General features: G+C 58.2%; 2 protein-coding genes across 12 annotated transcripts in view; one reads left to right on the forward strand and one right to left on the reverse strand.

The window, feature by feature from the left end:
- Window positions 1–1,090, reverse strand: part of CATSPERD (cation channel sperm associated auxiliary subunit delta) — a 37,697-nt gene extending 36,607 nt beyond the window's left edge. For 4 of the 11 annotated variants that reach the window (XM_070373866.1, XM_070373864.1, XM_070373865.1 and 1 more), the window contains exon 1: window positions 403–1,082. Coding sequence is in view for 5 of the 11 variants with exons in the window: in XM_014480112.2 (XP_014335598.2) it covers window positions 146–255 (110 nt within the window). In the remaining 6 variants the exon portion in view is untranslated. Of the gene's footprint in view, window positions 1–145; window positions 267–402 lie in introns of those variants that run through there. The other 7 variants (XM_070373860.1, XM_070373856.1, XM_070373861.1 and 4 more) reach the window with 5 other exon arrangements.
- A 114-nt stretch (window positions 1,091–1,204) lies between these two features.
- Window positions 1,205–19,354, forward strand: LONP1 (lon peptidase 1, mitochondrial). Its single transcript, XM_014480106.2, has 18 exons — window positions 1,205–1,655; window positions 5,505–5,593; window positions 6,146–6,265; window positions 7,642–7,873; window positions 8,070–8,131; window positions 8,317–8,446; window positions 8,823–8,906; window positions 9,673–9,893; window positions 11,378–11,516; window positions 12,045–12,223; window positions 13,364–13,451; window positions 13,841–13,963; window positions 14,043–14,159; window positions 16,205–16,345; window positions 16,719–16,884; window positions 17,575–17,795; window positions 17,876–18,040; window positions 19,018–19,354. The coding sequence occupies exons 1-18, from the start codon at window positions 1,224–1,226 to the stop codon at window positions 19,192–19,194; spliced, it is 2,886 nt and encodes a 961-aa protein (XP_014335592.2). The 5' UTR covers window positions 1,205–1,223; the 3' UTR covers window positions 19,195–19,354.
- Window positions 19,355–19,435: the final 81 nt, after the last annotated feature.

The following is a 19,435-nucleotide window of genomic DNA, read 5'->3' on the forward strand; positions in this document are numbered from 1 at the left end:
GTGGGAGAGAAGAGTGGGAATCAAGTAAACTGGGAATCCTCAAAGAGGTTGGGGAGCGGAGCATCTTTCCTAGTTTGCGCCCAGAGATGAGCCTGCCCCCTCCCCGACCCCTGGCAGTACCCCAGGCCCGGAAGGGCAGCCCCACCGGCACAGCGGCCGAGCTTTCACCAGCGGGCAGAGCCGAAAGGTGGTCGCCACCACCAACATTAACACCAGCATCTCGCTCCGGCCGTTGCCTCCAATACGCAGACTCATTTGCCGCGGGGAGTCGTTTCACAGTCTGGGCATGCGCACCTTGCTCCCCAGGAAGCCCGAAGCTGACCTTCTCAACAAGCCCCACCCACCCACCCCACCAAACCAAACGCTTGGGCATGCGCACACGGCCGCCCATAGGCAATCTACCTTTTCTGCCCGCACTTAGCGTCTCCCGGGAAACCCGAATCCATCAATCGTGACGCGTCCAGAGTCCGAGCATGCGCATATCACCTAAGTTCCTAAACCTGTTTGGACTGGGCTGCCCACTCGTTCCTAAAGCTGCGCTTGCAGCCACGGTTTTGTCTTTCTAGGGGCCATCATGCGTGTCCACAGCCCTCCCCGCGATTCGAAGGAGCCTTGAACACGCTGGCTCAGGTCAGTTCAGTCGCTCAGTCGCGTCGGACTCTTTGCGACAGTCCATGGACTGCAGCACGCCAGTCTTCCCTGTCCGTCATCAACTCCCGGAGCTTGCCCAAACTCATGTCCATCGAGTCAGTGATGCCATCCAACCATCTCATCTTCTGTCGTCCCCTTCTCCTCCTGCCTTCAGTCTTTCCCAGCATCATGGTCTTTTTCAATGAGTCAGTTCTTCGCATCAGGTGGTCAAAGTATTGGAGCTTCAGCTTCAGCATCAGTCCTTCCAGTGAATATTCAGGACTGACTTCCTTTAGGACTGACTGGTTTGATCTCCTTTGCAGTCCAAGGGACTCTCAAGAGTCTTCTCCAACACCATAGTTCAAACACGCTGGCTAGAACATCGGAAAAGGTGGATGCGACGAGGTATCTTGAAAGTTTCTAGCTCCGCTGCGTGTAGGCCCCGCCTCCACTCTTCCATGTCCCGCCCCCGCAGCCATCTGTTTCCGGCCACCCCTCCCGCGGGCACCCAGACACGCGCTGGTCGTCACGTGCGCCCCAGCCGGGCCCGGGGAAATGACGCAAGTCTTACGCGCCGCCAGGATGGCCGGGCCATGGCGGGGGGCACAGGCTGTGTGCGGCTGTGGGGAGCTGCAAGGTGTTGGACGCTTCGGCGGCCGCTACTGGCCGCCGCCGGGGGGCGGGTCCCGACTGCGGCCAGAGCTTGGTTGCCCAGAGGCCGGAGGGCCTGCGACGCTTCGCCTCCCTGGGCGCTGTGGGGCCAAAGCCCCGCGGCCGCGGGCCACTGGCGGGGACTTTGGGAGGCGAACAACCGCAGCGGCGGCGGCGCCTTCTCGGGAGGCGAGGATGCATCCGAGGGCGGCGCCGAGGACGGGGCCTCGGGCGTGGGAGGCAGCGCGGGCGGCGGGGAGGGCCCTGTCATAACGGCGCTGACGCCGATGATGATCCCGGACGTATTCCCGCACCTGCCGCTCATCGCCGTTACTCGCAACCCAGTGTTCCCGCGCTTTATCAAGATTGTTGAGGTAATGAGCGCCCCGCCCAAGGCCTCGGTTTCCCCATGTCTGCAAGCCGCGGGTTGGACCGAGGGATCATTTACCACCTTCATACCCCAGCAACTTTTTCCAGGAGCGAAGCTTCTCCAAGGCCTGGAGTTCGAGTACGAGTCTTCTCAGCACTAGCTCCATGAGCTTGAGCTAGATTTCTTCCCCTTTCAGATCCCTTCAAGAAAGTTGAATCCAGTGAGCTTAGGATTGTCCAATAGACTCCCAGTCATAGAAATTTGGTGCCGGGAAGGATCAGAACAGTCTTGCCGCTCAGTTACTTTTCTGCGGGTTTCTCCGTAGCTGTTTTGTGACACTCTTCCCCCAGGGCTATCCGCCTTCCTCATACCTTCATTATATGTTCATTGAGGTCATGGGCCAGGTGCGGTTGTAAGTCTAAGGGATACAGCAGTGAGCAAAACGGGCACACATTCATGCTTTTGGAGTTTAGGTTCCAGCGGGGATTAGAGAAGCATAAATAAGAGTAGTAAGTTAATTCTGTATCGGGAGGTCATTAGTAGTACAGAGAATGATTGAGCGAGAGATTGTAGAGGAATTTTAGGAGGAAGGTGGCAGGAGGATGTTGTCGGATTTATTCATTCAGTAGAGTGTTCTTTGGGCTTCCAGGGTGCCTCGAAGCGGTAAAGAATTCACCTACACTGCAGGAGACGTGAGTTGAATCTCTGGGTAGGGAAGATCCCCTTGGAGGATCCACTCCAGTATTCTTGCCTGGAGAATCCCATGAACAGAGGAGCCTTTTGGGCTATATATATAGTTCATAGGGTCGCAAAGAATTGGACATGCCTGAGCAATGCAGTCAGGCAGAGTGTTCTTGACTTGTTACCATGCAGCAGGCTGAGGATTCAGCAGAACAAGTTAGACACAGCCCTCTGCCTCAGAGACTTACATTCTGGTGGAAGAGACAGTAAGAGCCATGGCTTAGGGGGTGGGGCAAGTGGACCGGGGTGATGTAATAGAAAGCAAGAGTGCAAGGAACTTGAGCTTTTTTTTGTTTATTTTTTTGGCTGTGCTTGGTCTTCGTTGCTGCACTTGGGTTTTCTCTAGTTGCGTCAAGTAGGGGCTACGCTTTGTTGCCTTTTGAGGGCTTCTCACTGCAGTGGCTTCTCTCGTTGCACAGCACGGGCTCTAGAGTGTGGGCTCAGTAGTTGCTCTCGGGCTTAGTTGCCCCACAGCATGTGGGATCTTCCCAGACCAGGGATTGAACCTGTGTCTTCTGCATTGGCAGGTGGATATTTAACCACTGGACCTTCTGGGAAGTCCAGACCTTGAGTTTTTAGAGTAGGAAGAACCTGAATGCCTGCTTTCTTCCCCACCCGCCCCCATCTTTTCTTTAATGATGTGGAAACGAGTCTGTGGAGGAGGTTATCTGTTAACTGTCTAAGCAAGGTCATACAATGAGTCAGCCGTGTCTGCATTCACCCTCCTCCCCTCACACTCCCATCTTTGCTGCATAAATTTCAGGGATCCCTTGGAAAGCAGAGGGACAGCATTCAGTCAGCAAGCAGGGGACAGAAAGACATCCCCACCCTGGAACTGCTGATTGCATGCGTCTGAGCTGCCCTTCCAAGGGCGTTCTCTGATGTTAAATAGTGATTACTGGCAGGCCCTAAGGCCAGACCTTGGGGCTTCATATCCTGGTCCCTCTGCCCCCAGCTTGATAGCCTTGGGCAAGATGTTCTCTGGGCCTCCATTGCCTCATCCGTGAAATGGGCAATCCCTCATTTCTTAGAGCTGTGATGGGAGGTAAATAAGGTCACATGTAGGGGACTTAGAACCATACATGGTGCTTCATACACCTTCATAAGAAGTGGCTGCTGTTTCCTCTATGGTGTGCTCTGACACCTCAGAGATGACCCTTGTGGGTCTTTTTTTCATCCTTGTCTCCCACTGCCAGCTGTCCTCTACCCTCCAGGCCTCTGGGGCCAGGACTGTTTGGCAGGTATGGTCCCCTCAGCCTTGCAAAGTGGCACCTGCCTCCTGTCCCCAGTGCCCAAGCAGGGATAAGATTCTTTCAAGAGACCCTGTCTGCCCACCTAGGGCTAGCCAAGAGGGTTATAGGAGTTGATGCAGATGGTATGAGGCTGGCTTGTGGAACGCACATGGAGTATTTCTATTGCTGTACTCAGTCACTCAGTTGTGTCACACCCTCTGCTGCCCCATGGACTGTACTCCGCTGGGCTTCTCTGTCCAGGGGATTTTTCCAGGCAAGAATACTGAGAGTGGGTTGCCATTTTCTCCTCCAGTTCTATTGCTGTTACCTTGCAAATAAGGAAAAGGAGTCCTGCCAAAGGAAGGGGCCAGGTGTTAAGATGCAAGGGTCAGGGGACTTCCTTGGTGGTCCAGTGGTTAAGACTAGGAGCTTCCAATGCAGGGGGCACAGGTTTGATCCCTAGTCAGGAAGCTATAATCCTGTGCTGCTGCTCCTAAGTCGCTTCAGTTGTGTCCGACTCTGTGCGACCCCATAGACGGCAGCCCACCAGCCTCCCGTCCCTGGGATTCTCCAGGCAAGAACACTGGAGTGGGTTGCCATTTCCTTCTCCAGTGCTTGAAAGTGAAGTCGCTCAGTTGTGTCCGACTCTTCAAGACCCCATGGACTGTAGCCTACCAGGCTCCTCCATCCATGGGATTTCCCAGGCAAGAATACTGGAGTGGGTTGCCATTGCCTTCTCCGATAATCCTGTGCAGTGTGGTCAAAATAAAGATGCAGCAGTCACCTGTTAACAGAGGAGAAATTGGGAGCTTCCAGAGTATTTAATAAGTAAATCTGAACTTGTTAGCAAAGTTGGGATTATCTTGATGTTGAAGTTGACCCTGTCTGTGGCTAACTTGCCCCAGTAGCATCTCCTTATCAGTAGCCTCTGAGTGTAGGCCAGTGACTCTTAAGTTTGGGTGGGTCAGGTATCCTCCTGATGGATGTCATGGGCCTTTATCCTGGAAAGAATGCCTTTAGAGTGTTAGGAATCCCCATAACATGTGGTCATGGAGCGAGCTAGCACTGCTTCTTAAAGTCTGGTCCCTGAAAACAGCAGCATCCCCTGGGAGCTCGCTTGAAATGCAGAATCCCAGGCCCATTCCAGCCCCCAGCAGATCAGATACTTCAGAGATTGGGGCCCAGCCGTCTGTTCTTTAAAAAAAAAAATCCTCCCGGTGGTTCTGATTTGTGCCAAAGTTTGAGGGCCATTAAGTTGAGTTCAGGTCTGGCCTGGGAATGAACAGGGGCTTGAAGGGAATCGTCTGAGCCCTAAGGACATCTGTGCTCCTCCCCAGCAGCTGTTTCCTGGGAAACATGAGCCCTCTATCTGCCAATAAAACAACATGAGAATGTGCTGTGATTGAGGGGGGCGGGGTTGGATGATCAATATATGGGATATAGATGGGATTGGGATAACTGTCCATGAAAATTATTAGCCTGTGGAGTGTGTCACAGTTGAGTTATGCACATTTACTGTTGTCCTCCTGACAAGAGCAGAAGGTTTAGACTTTCAAGCCAACGCATTTCCCCGCAGAACCAGCTCTGGGAAGGGGATGTGAAATCAATTTCTTGGCTTTGGCTGTTCATCTCCTTTGAGTTTTCCTTTTAGCAAGAGGGAAAAAAACTAAGGAGTGCGGCTCGCCAGCACTGCCCCACTCCATTCTCCACACCCGTCCTCTCTTTTCTTTTTGGTTCAGGAGTTCTTGAACCGTGTAGGTTAGTCCTGGATCAGACTAGTGCATCTCCAGAGTGTAGCACTGAGAATGCTAGAGTTGCTGTCAAAATATCAGCCAGAAAAACCTACCCTGTGTTTCACTTTGGGGTTGTTGTCATACTAGGTTAAAAATAAGAAGCTGGTTGAGCTGCTAAGAAGGAAAGTCCGCCTTGCCCAGCCGTATGCTGGCGTCTTTCTAAAGAAAGATGACAAGTAAGTGTAATTTCCCCCTCACCCTTTTGTTGAGACCACCCTGGAGTGTAGCTCCCCACAGAGCCCGATCGGTAGAGTAGCCTAGACCTCTGGCCCTTGACCTGAAACAAACCTAGCAAAAGCTACAGGGGACAAGACCAAGAGCTGAGCATCCTTTTTTAGATGGGGCTAAGATTCCGCCCTGAGCCCTGGGCCTTGTGTGTAGTTCAGGTGGGGGGAAATTAACCTCAATGATCCCCCGTGTCAGACCAGAGCAAGGCCACTTCAGAGCAGAGCTAGGTGGGCAGGTGTGGGGGCTCAGGACTCATCCACCTCACTTCTGGGTAGGATTTAGTTCCACTTCAGAGTCAGAAGGCATGTTCTAGGCCGGCTCCAAAAGAGGCAGTATGGAACCAAAGGCCAGGTCCATATGGCCCTGTCTGCCTGTGTGCAGTAACCCTGCATCCTAGAGTGCCAGTGGGAGCCAGGTGGTCAAGGCCAGGATGGGTGTTTCTCTGCTCCTGAGAGAGCCAGAGCACCTGTGCCCATGTGCCACGTGTCCCTCTCCCTCAGCAATGAGTCTGACGTGGTCGAGAACCTGGATGAGATCTACCACACGGGGACGTTCGTGCAGATCCACGAAATGCAGGACCTGGGGGACAAGCTGCGCATGATCGTCATGGGACACCGGAGGTGCGGGGGCGGGACGGGAGGAGCGGCCACAGCTGGGGGTGGGTCCCCATCCCCAATCTCAGGGCCCTTCTCTTAAAGCAGTACTTTGGGTGGTCAGGGAGAAGCCATCTCTCATGCTTATTAGTCCACAAAGCACCACAAAACGGAAGCTGGCATGTTGCCGTGTCTCCCACGTCTGGGTGTTGGCCCGCCATCCCTGCCCATGTCTGCAGCTCCATTCAACTTGGCAGGTTGCGGGGTTTTTTGGTTGGTTGGTTAGGGTTTTTCTTGACTGTGCCGCATGGCATTCGGGATCCAGTTACCTGATCAGGGATCGAACCCAGGCCCCCTGCATCGGGAGTGCGGAGTCTTAGCCACTGGACACCAGGGAAGTCCCATGGAGCCCTGTTCCCTGTCACCCTGCAGAGCGCATCCGGGAAACAATCTGGGCTAGCAGCGCATCTGTGGACCGTCCAGGTGGCTGCGCTGATTACCATGCCCGTCTTCGTGTTAGGAGTCTGTTAGAGTCTGTTTTAGGAAAGAGCCTGCACCTTTGTCTCCTGGGAGGAGTCATGGCTCAGGAGAAACAGAATAAGGTGCAACCAGAATTAATAAAGACACGGCAGCTCCTCAATGCCCTGCTCACCTGCAGGGTGCCTTGTAGAATGAGTGCTGCTGGCCTTTGAGGCCAGGCCGCCCCAGGGCTCACTGAATCCCCACCGCCTTTTCTCTGCGCACCCTGGGTGTCTGCTGGGCGCTGAGTCCACACCCCTGGTACCTCTCAGGCCTGCTCTTTAAGAGGGTGCTGTTGTCAGTTAGCCTGCAGGTAGAAAGGAGCCAGCGCAGCAGTGACGCCCGGCCTGTTGTCTGCTGGGCTATCGGGGTGGAGCAGCAGGTGAGGGACCCACCTTGGGGAGCTCACCCCGAGTGGGGAGAACAGGTCACAAGCTGAATTCTGATGGTGGCAGGTGCTTTGTGGGAGAAACAAAGATGGAGGGCGGTGCTGGGTGATTGTGCAGGTGGGGCTGGACTTCACGTTGAGAGGTCAGGGAGAGCCTCTTGGTGGAGGCGCCCTTGAACCTGAATGGTGTGCAAGAGCCACTGAGGGGTGCGCTGGAGGCTGAGGGAGGGGCAGGCAGAGTCCTGGATGAACCCTGGAGGTGGGCTGCCACTGGCTTCCTTTTTCCCGGGGGGCCGTAGGTGTTGAAATGGATGGGTTGGCTGGAGTCCCAGGGTGGAGGTTCTTGGGTTCTGAGATGGCAGCGAGCCTCAGGCCTGGTGGCTGCAGGGGTCTGGGCCCAGTGGGCCCTTCAGTCATGGACACTGCAGAGGAGCGTGCAGGCAGAATCCCCCCACCCCACCTTGGTGGTGGCTTTACCCCCTCCTCCTGTCTTCAGGGTTCACATCAACCGACAGCTGGAGGTGGAGCCTGAGGAGCCCGAGGGTGAGAACAAGCAGAAGCTGCGCAAGAAGCCCAAGCGGGGCAAGAAAGAGGCAGAAGAGGACGGGGCCACCAAGCGGCCACTGGAGGTGGTGGTGGGGCCTGGTCCCAGCCCCGCCGGCGAGGTGCTCATGGTGGAGGTGGAGAATGTGGCCCACGAGGACTTCCAGGTCACGGAGGAGGTGAAGGTGAGTGCAGGGGTGTTGGGGGGCAGAGGGCCGTGTTCCCCCAGGAGTCCTGGGAGGAGCCAGCGGCTGGCAGGTGGGAAGTGGGCCAGGGCTTCAGCTGCTGTGGAGGATCTGGGTCCAGGGCAGAGGGGAGGGGCCGGGGGCTGCAGCCCCCTCTGGTCCGGTGACCCACGCTTGGGGCTTCCCTGCTCACTAGGCGCTGACTGCGGAGATCGTGAAGACCATCAGGGACATCATCGCCTTGAACCCACTCTACAGGTTGGTCTCATGCACTCTCCCGGAGGCCGGGGCTGGCCCAGGCGTGTCCTGCTCGGGGGCTCCTGACGTAGCCCGGGTCGGGGGAGCGGCTTCATGCTTCAGTTGTCGGCAGATGGGAGAGCGCGTCAGGAGGTGTGGCCGCAGTGGCGGTCGGTGCCCTGGTGCAGCGCCTGGGTCCCTTGCAGGGAGTCAGTGCTGCAGATGATGCAGGCCGGCCACAGGGTGGTGGACAACCCCATCTACCTGAGCGACATGGGCGCAGCGCTGACGGGGGCCGAGTCCCACGAGCTGCAGGAAGTCCTGGAGGAGACCAACGTGAGTGCGGCCGGGGGCCTCCCCCACTGGCTGCTGCTCTTGGGCCTTGTTGTGGGGCGGTTTCACGTTAGCCCGCCTCCTTCCGTCTGCCTCCGACCCCTGGTTCTTGGTAGTACCGCGCGGTGTCCTCCTGGGCAGTGCCCATCATTCAGTCGGTGGCGTGTTTGGGTTGTCCCCAGACTCAACATTAGAAGCAGTGCCCCTGCCAACGTCCTGGTCCCTGCGGGCCTGGCTGGAGCCCTGGGACCGAGGGGGCAGGCCTCTCGGATTTGGGGAGGCGTGGCCTGTCCACTTGCTAGAGCTCATACTTCCTGTGCCCTGCTTCCCCTGCCCCCCAACCCTCAGCCTGCACACATGATCTTCCCTTTCTCGGCAGATTCCAAAGCGGCTGTATAAGGCCCTGTCCCTTCTCAAGAAGGAGTTTGAACTGAGCAAGCTGCAGCAGCGCCTGGGCCGGGAGGTGAGCAGAGGTTGCAAACTCATGGCACCATCACACTGGGGCCAGGAGCTGTGCACAGTGAGAGCTCCCCTGACTGTCCAGGGAGCTCTGGGGGAACCTAGAAATTGGGAAGCAGCCTAGGAAAGGTTGAAGGGACTTTCCCCATACTCGGCTGGTGGAGGCCTACCTTGGCTGCTCGGACTGTCCGTTTAACCTTTTCCAGATTTAGGTCACTTTTATTGTTTAGTTTTTTAAGAAAAGTTTTACTAGAGTATAGTTGACTTACAGTGACATATTAGTCACTGCTATACACCAAAGTGAATTAGTTATGCAAATACTCTTATTTTAGATTCATTTCCAACATAGGCCATCATATCACTTGATTCTATGTTAGGTAAAAAAGTTGTATTGCATCTTTCATTGGAAAAGCCACGAGGCAGCTGTCAATATGCAGGGCAGCATGACTCGGGGCAGGCGCCAGTGTTGAGCCTGTGTCCTGCTGTGTCAGCTTTTAGAGAGAGGGTGACACCACTTTGATGAGTGTCGGGGACATGCTGGCATCAGGTCCGGCTTTCCCTGATTGTAACCAGGATTGAAGGGCAGATCCCTTCCTCCCCTGGAAGTTGGGGTCACTTATCGCGAGACTCGTGTGCGGGGACTCCAGGTTGAAGGTGAGGGCCGTTGGAGGCTGAGTGTCCCAGGTTTGTCTCCTGGGTCCCGAGGATGTGGCAGGCCCACTCAGGCCTCGGCCCCCTCCTCTGGTCTGACAGTGGCCTGGGCCCCACAGGTGGAGGAGAAGATCAAGCAGACACACCGCAAGTACCTGCTGCAGGAGCAGCTGAAGATCATCAAGAAGGAGCTAGGCCTGGAGAAGGATGACAAGGACGCCATCGAGGAGAAGTTCCGTGAGCGGCTCAAGGAGCTCGTGGTCCCCAAGCATGTCATGGACGTGGTGGACGAGGAGCTGAGCAAGCTGGGCCTGCTGGACAACCATTCCTCCGAGTTCAAGTGAGCAAGTGCTGAGGGGCCTGGCGTGGGGGGCCAGGATTTGACCCTGGAAGGCCAGGACAGTGGGGGCCCTCGGGCATGTTCTTGTCACCACACATGTTTAGTGCTCTCGTGTGGTCCCTGTGGGGGCTGGGTCTCTTGTCACTCTTGTTTCACAGATGAAGGAATCGTGGCTTGGAGAAGTTAAATCAGTGCCCCCACCCCTGGGCTGGTAAATGGGGACGGATTTGAAGCCAGGGACGTTGGGCTGCAAGCCTGTGCCACCCGTCAGGACCAGGAGTCCCCAGGGCCAGTGCCCCAAGGCCAGCCCCTCCCCTGACCTTCTGTTCCCTGGTCTCCTCTGGCAGCTTTGAGAGTCAGAAAACGAGTGTCTTCCTGGTCTTGCCTGGCTGGCCTTCTCCTGTGCACGCTGGCTGGGGGTCAGAGTGGCGGCTAAGGGGTCAGGGCACCATGTGATGCTTCTGACTCTGCCTGGGCGCTGCTCCGGGACAGCTTCTCAAAGGGGCGGGCTTCCCAGGCTGCTGTGTTAGGCCCCTGTCTGATCAGGGTGTCTGGTGGGGTCTGCTCTCTTGCTCAGGGACCCTGGGACTCCCTGGTTTCCCCAGATGCCGCAGGCCTGTACACCAGAGAGACTCCCAGCTTCTCTCCCTGGGGCAGCAGTGCATTCCCCACATTCACATCAGGGTGGACCACACACGTAGTGCCCCAGACAGCATCGACTTCTCTTCGGGTCTGGAGGCAGAGACCCTCATTTCTGGTGTGATGAGAAGGATGGGTTCCTTCTGGAGGCCTCGGGGGAATTGTTTCTAGCCTCTTCCAGCTTCTCGGAAACATTCCTCGCGCCCAGCCCATCCTCCTTCAGAGCGTCACTCCACCTCTGCTTCTGTTGTCCGGGTCCTCCTCTGATTGCCCTTCCTGCCTGCTCCTCCTCAGGCCCCTTAAGAGGGGTTCCTCTGTCCCCGGGTCACAGCTCCAGGCCTCAATTTCCCCACTTGGGCTGGGTCAGGTTGTTCTCATCGCTGGCCCCTCCTGAGCTGTGGGACTCTGAGCCATCCCCATGCTCACTGAGCCTCTGGGCCAGGAGCTGCACCCACACAGGCAGACCTCAGGACAGCGCAGGCTTGGTTCACGGCAGGAAAGTGAGTCATGTGAATTTTGTCGGTTTTCCTGTTGAATGTAAAAGTTATGTTTACCCTGTACTGTAGTTTAAGTATGCAATTGCATTCTGTCTAAAAAAACAAAAAAGTACGTTACATGCTTTAATTAAGAAGTACTTTATCACCTGCTGAGGCAGGGTTAGTACAGACCTTCCCGGTATGACACACACGGTGCCTGCCTGGAGCCGTAGGTGAGGCGGGCGGCCTGTCCAGCGCAGGCTGTGCAGTTCCAGTGTTGGGTGCCTGGGTCCCAGCGCCTGGGTGTGCAGCTGGGGAGGCAGGCGGCGCGCAGGGCCCGCTCACCGGCTCTCACCTGTCCCGTGGTAGCGTCACCCGCAACTACTTGGACTGGCTGACGTCCATCCCGTGGGGCAAGCACAGCGACGAGAACCTAGATCTGGCGCGGGCCCAGGCGGTGCTGGAGGAGGACCACTACGGCATGGAGGACGTCAAGAAGCGCATCCTGGTGAGGCCCCGCCCCCGCCCCGCCCATGCCCTCGTCGGGGCCTCCTGCTGCGACCCAGGACTCCCTGTGCAGCTGGGGAGACCCTGAGGAGTCCCCTGTGAGTCTAGGCTCTGGGAGGGGCTTGGCCGTGGCAGGGCTGGAGTGGCGTCAGCAGGGCCTGAGGCACCAGTGCTGGAGTGGCTTAGAGGTGCTAGGGGCCACTGGGGGCCCACATCCACCAGGGGGATAAAAATCGTGCTCCTGAGCGGAGGAAATGGGGCAGAGGCATCTGGCTGAGGGCTGGTGGGCCTGGCATTGGGGTCACCCCCCAGTCAGTCCCCACATCCCCTGGTGCCTGCTTGTCCTGTTGGTGCCACACGTTGTCCATCCCTGTGACAAATCACAGTCTGGCCAGCTTGGCTCCTCCAGGCCAGGCGCTGTCCCTTCCCGCAGCCCCAGGTGCCTAGCCATGGGGAGCCTCAGGCCAGGTGGGGCCCCTTGCCCTTCAGAAAGTCCGGCACTGTCTCATACAGTTGCCTCTGCACACAGGAGTTCATTGCCGTCAGCCAGCTCCGGGGTTCCACCCAAGGCAAGATCCTCTGCTTCTATGGCCCCCCGGGCGTGGGCAAGACCAGCATCGCCCGCTCCATCGCCCGTGCCCTGAACCGGGAGTACTTCCGCTTCAGTGTTGGAGGCATGACAGATGTGGCTGAGATCAAGGGGCACAGGTAGGTCTGCCCCCCACACCCCCCAGAGCTCACCTCTCCTGTCAGCCTGCCTTTTCCTGGGTCTGTTCCTGCTCTGGTATCATGATGGGGACAAGCAGCAAACTGCACACAGGAGTAGGTAATTAAAAAGGTGTTGACTGACTTCAGGCCTGGCTTGATCGAGGTGCTCAAACATTAGCTCAAAATCTCGGCTTCTCAGTCACTGGGAGAGCCTCTCGGCCAGGCTGTCAGTAGACAGCTGCATGGCTCCAGCTCGCATCCCACCAGCTCAGCTCCCCACAGCACTGGCCGAAGTTCGGGAGCTGTGTCGTGGCCAGGGCCGGGCACTAGAGTGGGAGGTCTCCCAGGTGAAGACTCAGGGCCTGTCTTGGTTCTTTGCTCCCTTGTCAGGCACAGAGCGGGGGCTGGTGTTCCCTGTGTGCGGGCTCTTAACAGCCACCTGGTCCGTGCATGGCACCCTTCAGTGGGACGTTCAGGGTGTTGTGTTCCAGGGCTTCGCGCCCTGTTGGCCTCTGCAGAGGGTGGGTCTCTGAAAAGCCGGGCTCAGTGAGACACAAGCACAACAGATACATGAGTGTCTGCTCCGAGCTGACTTGGAGCATACCTTTATCTGGTGGTGTTCAAAGAAGGGTTAAATCTGTGTCTAAATTACTTTTCTGGTTTTTCTAAAAACACGGACAGTACTGGACATTGGGACCCGCAGGTCTTCCTGGCAGTAGTCCTCCTGAAAGCATGTGCCGGCTGGGCCCTGGGCCTGGGGACCCTGGGGACCCAGGCATTGGAGACGTTGCTGCCACAGGCCGCAGCTGCTCCCCACTCTGTCCTTCTGCTGAGTCAGGCCATGCAGGCTGGGTTTTGCTATCTAGAGGGATGAGTGAGACTTGGCTGTGAACCTGTTCCCTGTGCTTCCTGCCTGAGCTGGGGGAGGGGTGATCTAGTGCTCTGCCCACCTGCACAGCACAGAAGCATTTATCTTCTGCTGGGCCCCCTGTGCTGCGTGTCTCCTCTCTGGGCAGCTCTCGAGGGGGCCCATGTGTCTCACATGAGCGTCCTGGAGCTCCAGGGAGCTGGGCCTCAGGCGCTGGTGTGGCTAGCCCAGATGCTGGGGCACCCACCACCCCGCCTTGCCCTCTTCCCCAGGCGGACGTACGTGGGTGCCATGCCGGGCAAGATCATCCAGTGTCTGAAGAAGACGAAGACGGAGAACCCCCTGGTCCTGATAGACGAGGTGCGTGGGGCTGGGTGGGCGGGCCTGGCTGGGCGCACACCCCTTCCCGAGGCTGGACGTGGGCCCTGGGCCTTCCTGGCCCCCAGCTCCAGGTGGCGCTGAGCAGACGGAATCTGTGTTCAAGGTGAAATCATGGCCTCTGCGGTTTCCATGGCGCCGGTCATGGGGTGGCCTTGCTGCTCCCAGGCTGTCTCCTGACACTGCCCCTGCCTTGCCCTGGAGGGCGCTGTCCCTGCCACAGCCTCATGGTCATGCCAGCCCCCCTGCTCTTCCTTCTGCTCCGCCTTCCCCAGCTCTGACCCCTGGGTCTGTCTCCCATTGGGGTGTCTGGTGAGCAGGCGCTCAGGCAGGACAGGGGCCAATACCCCCGCCCACTTCTGCCGCTTCAGGTGGACAAGATCGGCCGGGGCTACCAGGGCGACCCCTCATCTGCACTGCTTGAGCTGCTGGACCCTGAGCAGAATGCAAACTTCCTGGACCACTACCTGGACGTGCCCGTGGACTTGTCCAAGGTGCGTGTCCTGCCCGGGGCTGGGCCAGCGGGGAGGGATGGGCACCCTGTCCCCCCACACCTCACGGCCCCACCCCCAGGTGCTGTTCATCTGCACGGCCAACATCACCGAGACCATCCCCGAGCCACTGCGGGACCGCATGGAGATGATCAACGTGTCAGGCTACGTGGCCCAGGAGAAGCTCGCCATTGCTGAGGTGAGACACCCACAGCCCGGCCCTAGGCTCAGGAAATAGCCAGGTGCTCCCTTGGGGCCAGGCCCTTAGCTAGAGCTCAGGGTACTGCTCAGGGGCTCTCGTGCCAGAGGGACAGATGGGATGGGGCGGGATGACGAGAAGCAGATGAGGCTGGTGTGAACCGTTCCTGCCAGTCACACCTCTGACACTGAGGTGCTGGGGTGGGGGTCCCTGCACCTGCCGGTTCCCGCTGAGGGGCGTGAGTCAATGTGGTCTTGACTCGGCATCCAGGAATAGCATGAGACCCAGGGTCAGCACTCAGAGCAGAGCACAGCCCCCGGCCTGGATGCAGGCCCAAGTCCCTGGCCTCTCCTACCTCAGACTGACCAGGTGTCAGTCAGGGGTTCCCACCATCTGCTCCTCGGTTTGATAATTTGCTGGAACAGCCTACAGAATTCAGGAAATGGGTTTATTCACTGTTACCAGTTTATTATAAAGGATTCAACCAGGGAACAGCCAAAAAAGAGACACTGGGGCAAGGTGTGGGGAAGGGCCCATTTCTTGGGTTATTGATCGGATCCTTGGTTGTGTGTGATTAGCACCCCAGCACCCTCCCCTCCCTGGGGGCAGAAATTGTCCCTCCAGTCTCTCCGTTGGTTCTTCTGGCCCCTAGCCAGCTATGCTAATAATCACCTTGTTATTCTTAGTGTTCTGGAAGGGGCTTTTCCTGAATAAGAAGGGCTGCTCTTCTTGTCCCTGTCACTTGGGAAGCCCCACGGGTCTTGGAAGCGCTTGTGTGGGAATTCTCGTGTCCCAACATCGCAGGCCGTAGAACAAGAACAGGAGACACCTCTGCAAGCACAGTGCTGAACACAGCACAGCCCTACCTGTGGCCTCAGGGCCCCACCCCATCTTGGGGTCCTGAGTTCCGCTCTGATAGGAGGCCCCCGCCTTTAATGTCACACATGTGGCTGGTGTCCAGGCCCAGTCACTCGCAGTCGTGGGCTTTACAGGGAGGCTGTGGTTCCCAGTTCTGTGACCGCCTGCTGGGCCTTTTCCTGGTCCCAGGCTCACCTGAGGTTCGGGCCTCTGCCTGCACCTGTGTAGGAAGCTTCTCCTGGGTGGGGGTCCTTCCCCTTCTGGTGCCCGGGGTGTGGCGGCTTCGCTAGCCTGCGGTCAGGAAAGCCGGGCTTCCTTTCCAGAGGACTGTATTCCTCACGGAGTGTTCTCTTTCTAGAATGGACTTGAGTGTACTCGTCCCCTTGAGCCTTCTGCAGGTGTGACCGGAGCTGGCTCCCAGTCTCTGTGTCCCCTGGTGGAGTGGGCGGCGAGAAAAAGAGCTCTTGGCTGAGGTGGTGGCAGGGGTGCTGGACTCCCCCCCCAGCCTGGAGACTTGACGGGACAGAGGAGGGGCAGGCTTGGTGGAGTGGGTGGAGGGCTTCCTTCAGGGCCCTGGAGGAGGAAGATGAGGACTATGGGATGCATCAGGCCTGTGGTCAGTGCTCCGGACTGACTGTCCGGCCACTGCTGTGTGGCAGGAGTGACCTTGGAGCCTGTGACCTGCTCCCCATCCCTGCCTGTACTGGGCAGCAGCTACTAACCAGTCTCTGTATGAGGAGCAAGTCTAGGGGATCAAGGAGGCCTTCCTGGAGGAAGAGGCACCTACGATGACACCTGGAGGGAGGGCAGGAGTCAGATCTGGACAGAGGATGCAGCAGGAGCAGAGGCTGGAGCCTTGGGAGCATGCGGAGGTGGCAGGCTAGTGTCTGCAGGTCCCAAGCCCTCTGTTCAGGATCCTGGCACCTGCAGGGATTGCTGCCTGCACCTCACGTCCTGGCCTCGCTGATTCCTCACCCTTTGGGTCTTGGCTTAGGCATGGCCTCGTGGAGCAGCCTCCCTGACACCCTGTCATTGCTGGATGACTCCCAGTGGACAGGGGCTCCTCAGGGCAGGCCCAGGGTATACCTCGGTGACCGCATCTACACAGCCAGGGGTCTTGGAAGGCTGGGCGGGGGGTCCCAGAGAGGCTCTTGGGCCCCTGACGGCAGCTCTCCTCCTCCCTGTAGCGGTACCTGGTTCCTCAGGCCCGTGCCCTCTGTGGCCTGGACGAGAGCAAGGCCAAGCTGTCGTCCGACGTGCTGACCCTCCTCATCAAGCAGTACTGCCGGGAGAGCGGTGTCCGCAATCTGCAGAAGCAGGTGGAGAAGGTGAGCTGCCTGCCCAGCGGCGGATGGAGCCTGGGGCCGTGATGGCTAAAGTGGGCCCAGCCAGACAGGACACATGCCACAGTGGGTGCCCAGAGGAGTCACAGCCATAGACAGGAAGCAGATGGTAGGGTCAGGGCTGGGAGTGGGGAACGGGGAGTGAGTGCTTAATGATCAGAGGGTTCTGGAAGGGTGGTTGGACAAGAGCCCCTGTGCACTTTTGCCACCGAGCTGTCTGCTTACAAATGGTTCAGATGGTTTTAGGTCATGTGTGCTTTACAAACTGTAAAAAGGCGAGTGGAGATGAGCTGGGGTCAGGTTGGGGACGGCAGGGTCCTGTGGCCTTGCCACCCCCCAGCCCACTGTGCCCACGCAGGTGTTACGGAAGTCTGCCTACAAGATTGTCAGCGGTGAGGCTGAGTTCGTGGAGGTGACGCCCGAGAACCTGCAGGACTTCGTGGGGAAGCCGGTGTTCACAGTGGAGCGCATGTATGACGTGACACCGCCTGGCGTGGTCATGGGCCTGGCCTGGACGGCCATGGGTGAGTGGCCTCTGCACCCCCAGGAGAGGTGGGCACGTCCACCGTGGGGTGCTCTGAACACCCTTCCCTGCTGCTAGGAGTGCGCAGGGCTGGTTCAGGAACTTTGAGGCAGCAGCAGCGCCAGGAGCTTTGAGTTTCTGTTTTTCAGGTTTGCCTGAAGGAGAGCTCCTCACTGCAGGAGAGGCAGCTCTGGGTAGAGGGTTCAGGGAACCCTGTCCAAGTGACCTCGCTGAGCCCACTGGCCCTGAGGTCTGGGAGCTGCAAGGTGGTGGGAGAGCAGCTCAGGGGCTTATGTAGCTGAGATGCATGTCTGCAGGCAGGCAGGGGGTGTGTGTCAGAGGAAGTAGACTGAGGGCATGGAGTCTGCTGATTTGGGCTATAGTGAGAGAACCGTGCTCCTGAGCCTGCAGGCTCTGCGCTGCAGGCAAGTACTCTGGGAAGCCCAGCACAGAGGTCTTCAGGTTTTCGTGTAACTGGGTCCATTCCTGCAGCTCCACCTGCTGCCCCGAGGAGGTGGCTGCAGGGACAGTGTGAACATAGAGGGGTGAGGAGGTTCTAGGCTGGGATGAGCTGGTTAAGGAACTTTACTGGGAATGGCTGAGCAGGTGGTGGGGGCAGCTGTCCTGGAGTCTGGGGCTGCCCCGGTTCATGGCTCTGCCCCGGTTCATGGCTCTGCCCTTGGGTCCCCAGGAGGCTCCACGCTGTTTGTTGAGACGTCCCTGAGACGGCCGAGGGACAGAGACAGTGACAAGGGGGACAAGGATGGGAGCCTGGAGGTGACCGGCCAGCTGGGGGAGGTGATGAAGGAGAGCGCCCGCATAGCCTACACTTTCGCCAGGGCCTTCCTGATGCAGCACGACTCCGCCAACAAGTTCCTGGTGACCTCGCACATCCACTTGCACGTGCCTGAGGTGAGGCCCACCCTGATCCCCCGCCCTGGGTCACACACACATCTGCCAGGCTGCCTGCCCACCTGCCTGTCTCCCCGCAGGGTGCCACCCCCAAGGACGGCCCGAGTGCCGGCTGCACCATCGTCACGGCCCTGCTCTCCCTGGCTTTGGACCGGCCAGTGCGGCAGAACCTGGCCATGACGGGCGAGGTCTCCCTCACAGGCAAAGTGTTGCCTGTGGGCGGCATCAAGGAGAAGACCATCGCGGTGAGTGTTGCACCGGCTCAGCAAGAGAGACCCGGATAACATATGGCCATCACAGCCATCACTCAGGGCTGAGCCCACCTCCAGGGGAAAAGGCAGGGTGACAGGCTGAGTTTAGATGGGAAAAGTAAGGCTCTTTGGGCTTGAGGTTGGACCCAGGGTTGCCTGGCCTGGAGCCTCTATTGAGCTGACAACCTGACTCCCCACCCCTTGCCCCCCAGTGGCTGATCCAGCCCATCTCAGCTCCTTCCTTGAGGTTGAGACTGGGGTCTCCATCTCTGCCCAGTGGCTGAGCAGTGAGAATGCGGCTGCAAGAGACAGTGGCAGGGGCCTGGGCTCAGGCAGTGCAGATGGACAAGAGCCCAGAGCCTGGAGTCTCCCCAGGTGTGTAGGTTGGACTGAGGACTTCCTAACAGAGCCCTACTGTCTCTGAGCACCCACACACCTCACTGTGGCACCCTGGTTCTGGCCCTCATATGCTCCACCCTGGTATCTCAAAGAGACTGGTCCCCAGAGGCTCTGACGAGGGAGACACCCCAGGCAGGGTGTGTGGGCCTTGCTTTCCTCACCTGTAGAGTGGGAGCTTCCACGGGCCACTAATCCTTAAAGCAGCATATGGGAACCCCCATCCCCCAAGGAGCAGTCAGGCTGAGGAGCAGGTCGTAGTGTGGGAACTTTCAGCTCTTATGCACTTTTAGGTGCCAAACCTCAAAATGTAAAGCAGTGGGTGCGGTGAGTGACCTAAGAAACCACGTACATCACACTGCATGTATTTCCAGGCCCACCTGTGGTATGGGAGCATCTGGGCTGCGAGCACCTGAGCAGAAGTCTGAGCCCTGCTCCCCAGGCTGCCAGAGTGGAGGCTGGCGATGGTACCTAGGGCCTGTTTCCTCACCTATGCAAGGCAGGGCGGGCACCAGGAGTCTGGCTCCCTGCCCAGCCCTCTCTTTCCTCCACACTGACCAACCCCTCCCTCCCAGGCCAAACGTGCTGGGGTGACCTGCATCGTCCTGCCAGCTGAGAACAAGAAGGACTTCTATGACCTGGCTGCCTTCATCACCGAGGGCCTAGAGGTGCACTTCGTGGAGCACTACCGTGAGATCTTTGACATCGCCTTTCCGGAGGAAAGGGCCGAGGCCCTGGCAGTGGAGCGGTGACAGCAGCCCTTGGTACTGCTGGGCCTGGCCCCAGCCGGAACTGCGCCCCGGGAGGGGCTCTGGGCAGCTGAGCCCCAGGAAGCTTGGGGGAAGATTGGAAGCCCGATCCTACTATGACTCAATCAGTGTATTTAATTATGATTAAAAACCGTTTCCAGTACTGCTTGTCTGTGGCCTCTTTTGTTGCCCACCACCACCTCACCTGGATGTTCCAGGGGGTGGGCCCTCCCCCCAATTCTCA

The sequence above is a fragment of the Bos mutus genome, chromosome 7 (assembly GCF_027580195.1).
Source record: "Bos mutus isolate GX-2022 chromosome 7, NWIPB_WYAK_1.1, whole genome shotgun sequence".
NCBI lineage: Eukaryota > Metazoa > Chordata > Mammalia > Artiodactyla > Bovidae > Bos > Bos mutus.

Excerpts from the sequence above, each read along its gene's own strand:
- LONP1 (XM_014480106.2), top strand. The coding sequence starts at position 1,224 with ATGGCGGGGGGCACAGGCTGTGTGCGGCTGTGGGGAGCTGCAAGGTGT. Across the intron at positions 1,656-5,504 it reads GCTTTATCAAGATTGTTGAG|GTTAAAAATAAGAAGCTGGT; the intron begins GTAATGAGCGCC and ends TTGTCATACTAG. Across the intron at positions 11,517-12,044 it reads ACGTCAAGAAGCGCATCCTG|GAGTTCATTGCCGTCAGCCA; the intron begins GTGAGGCCCCGC and ends CTCTGCACACAG.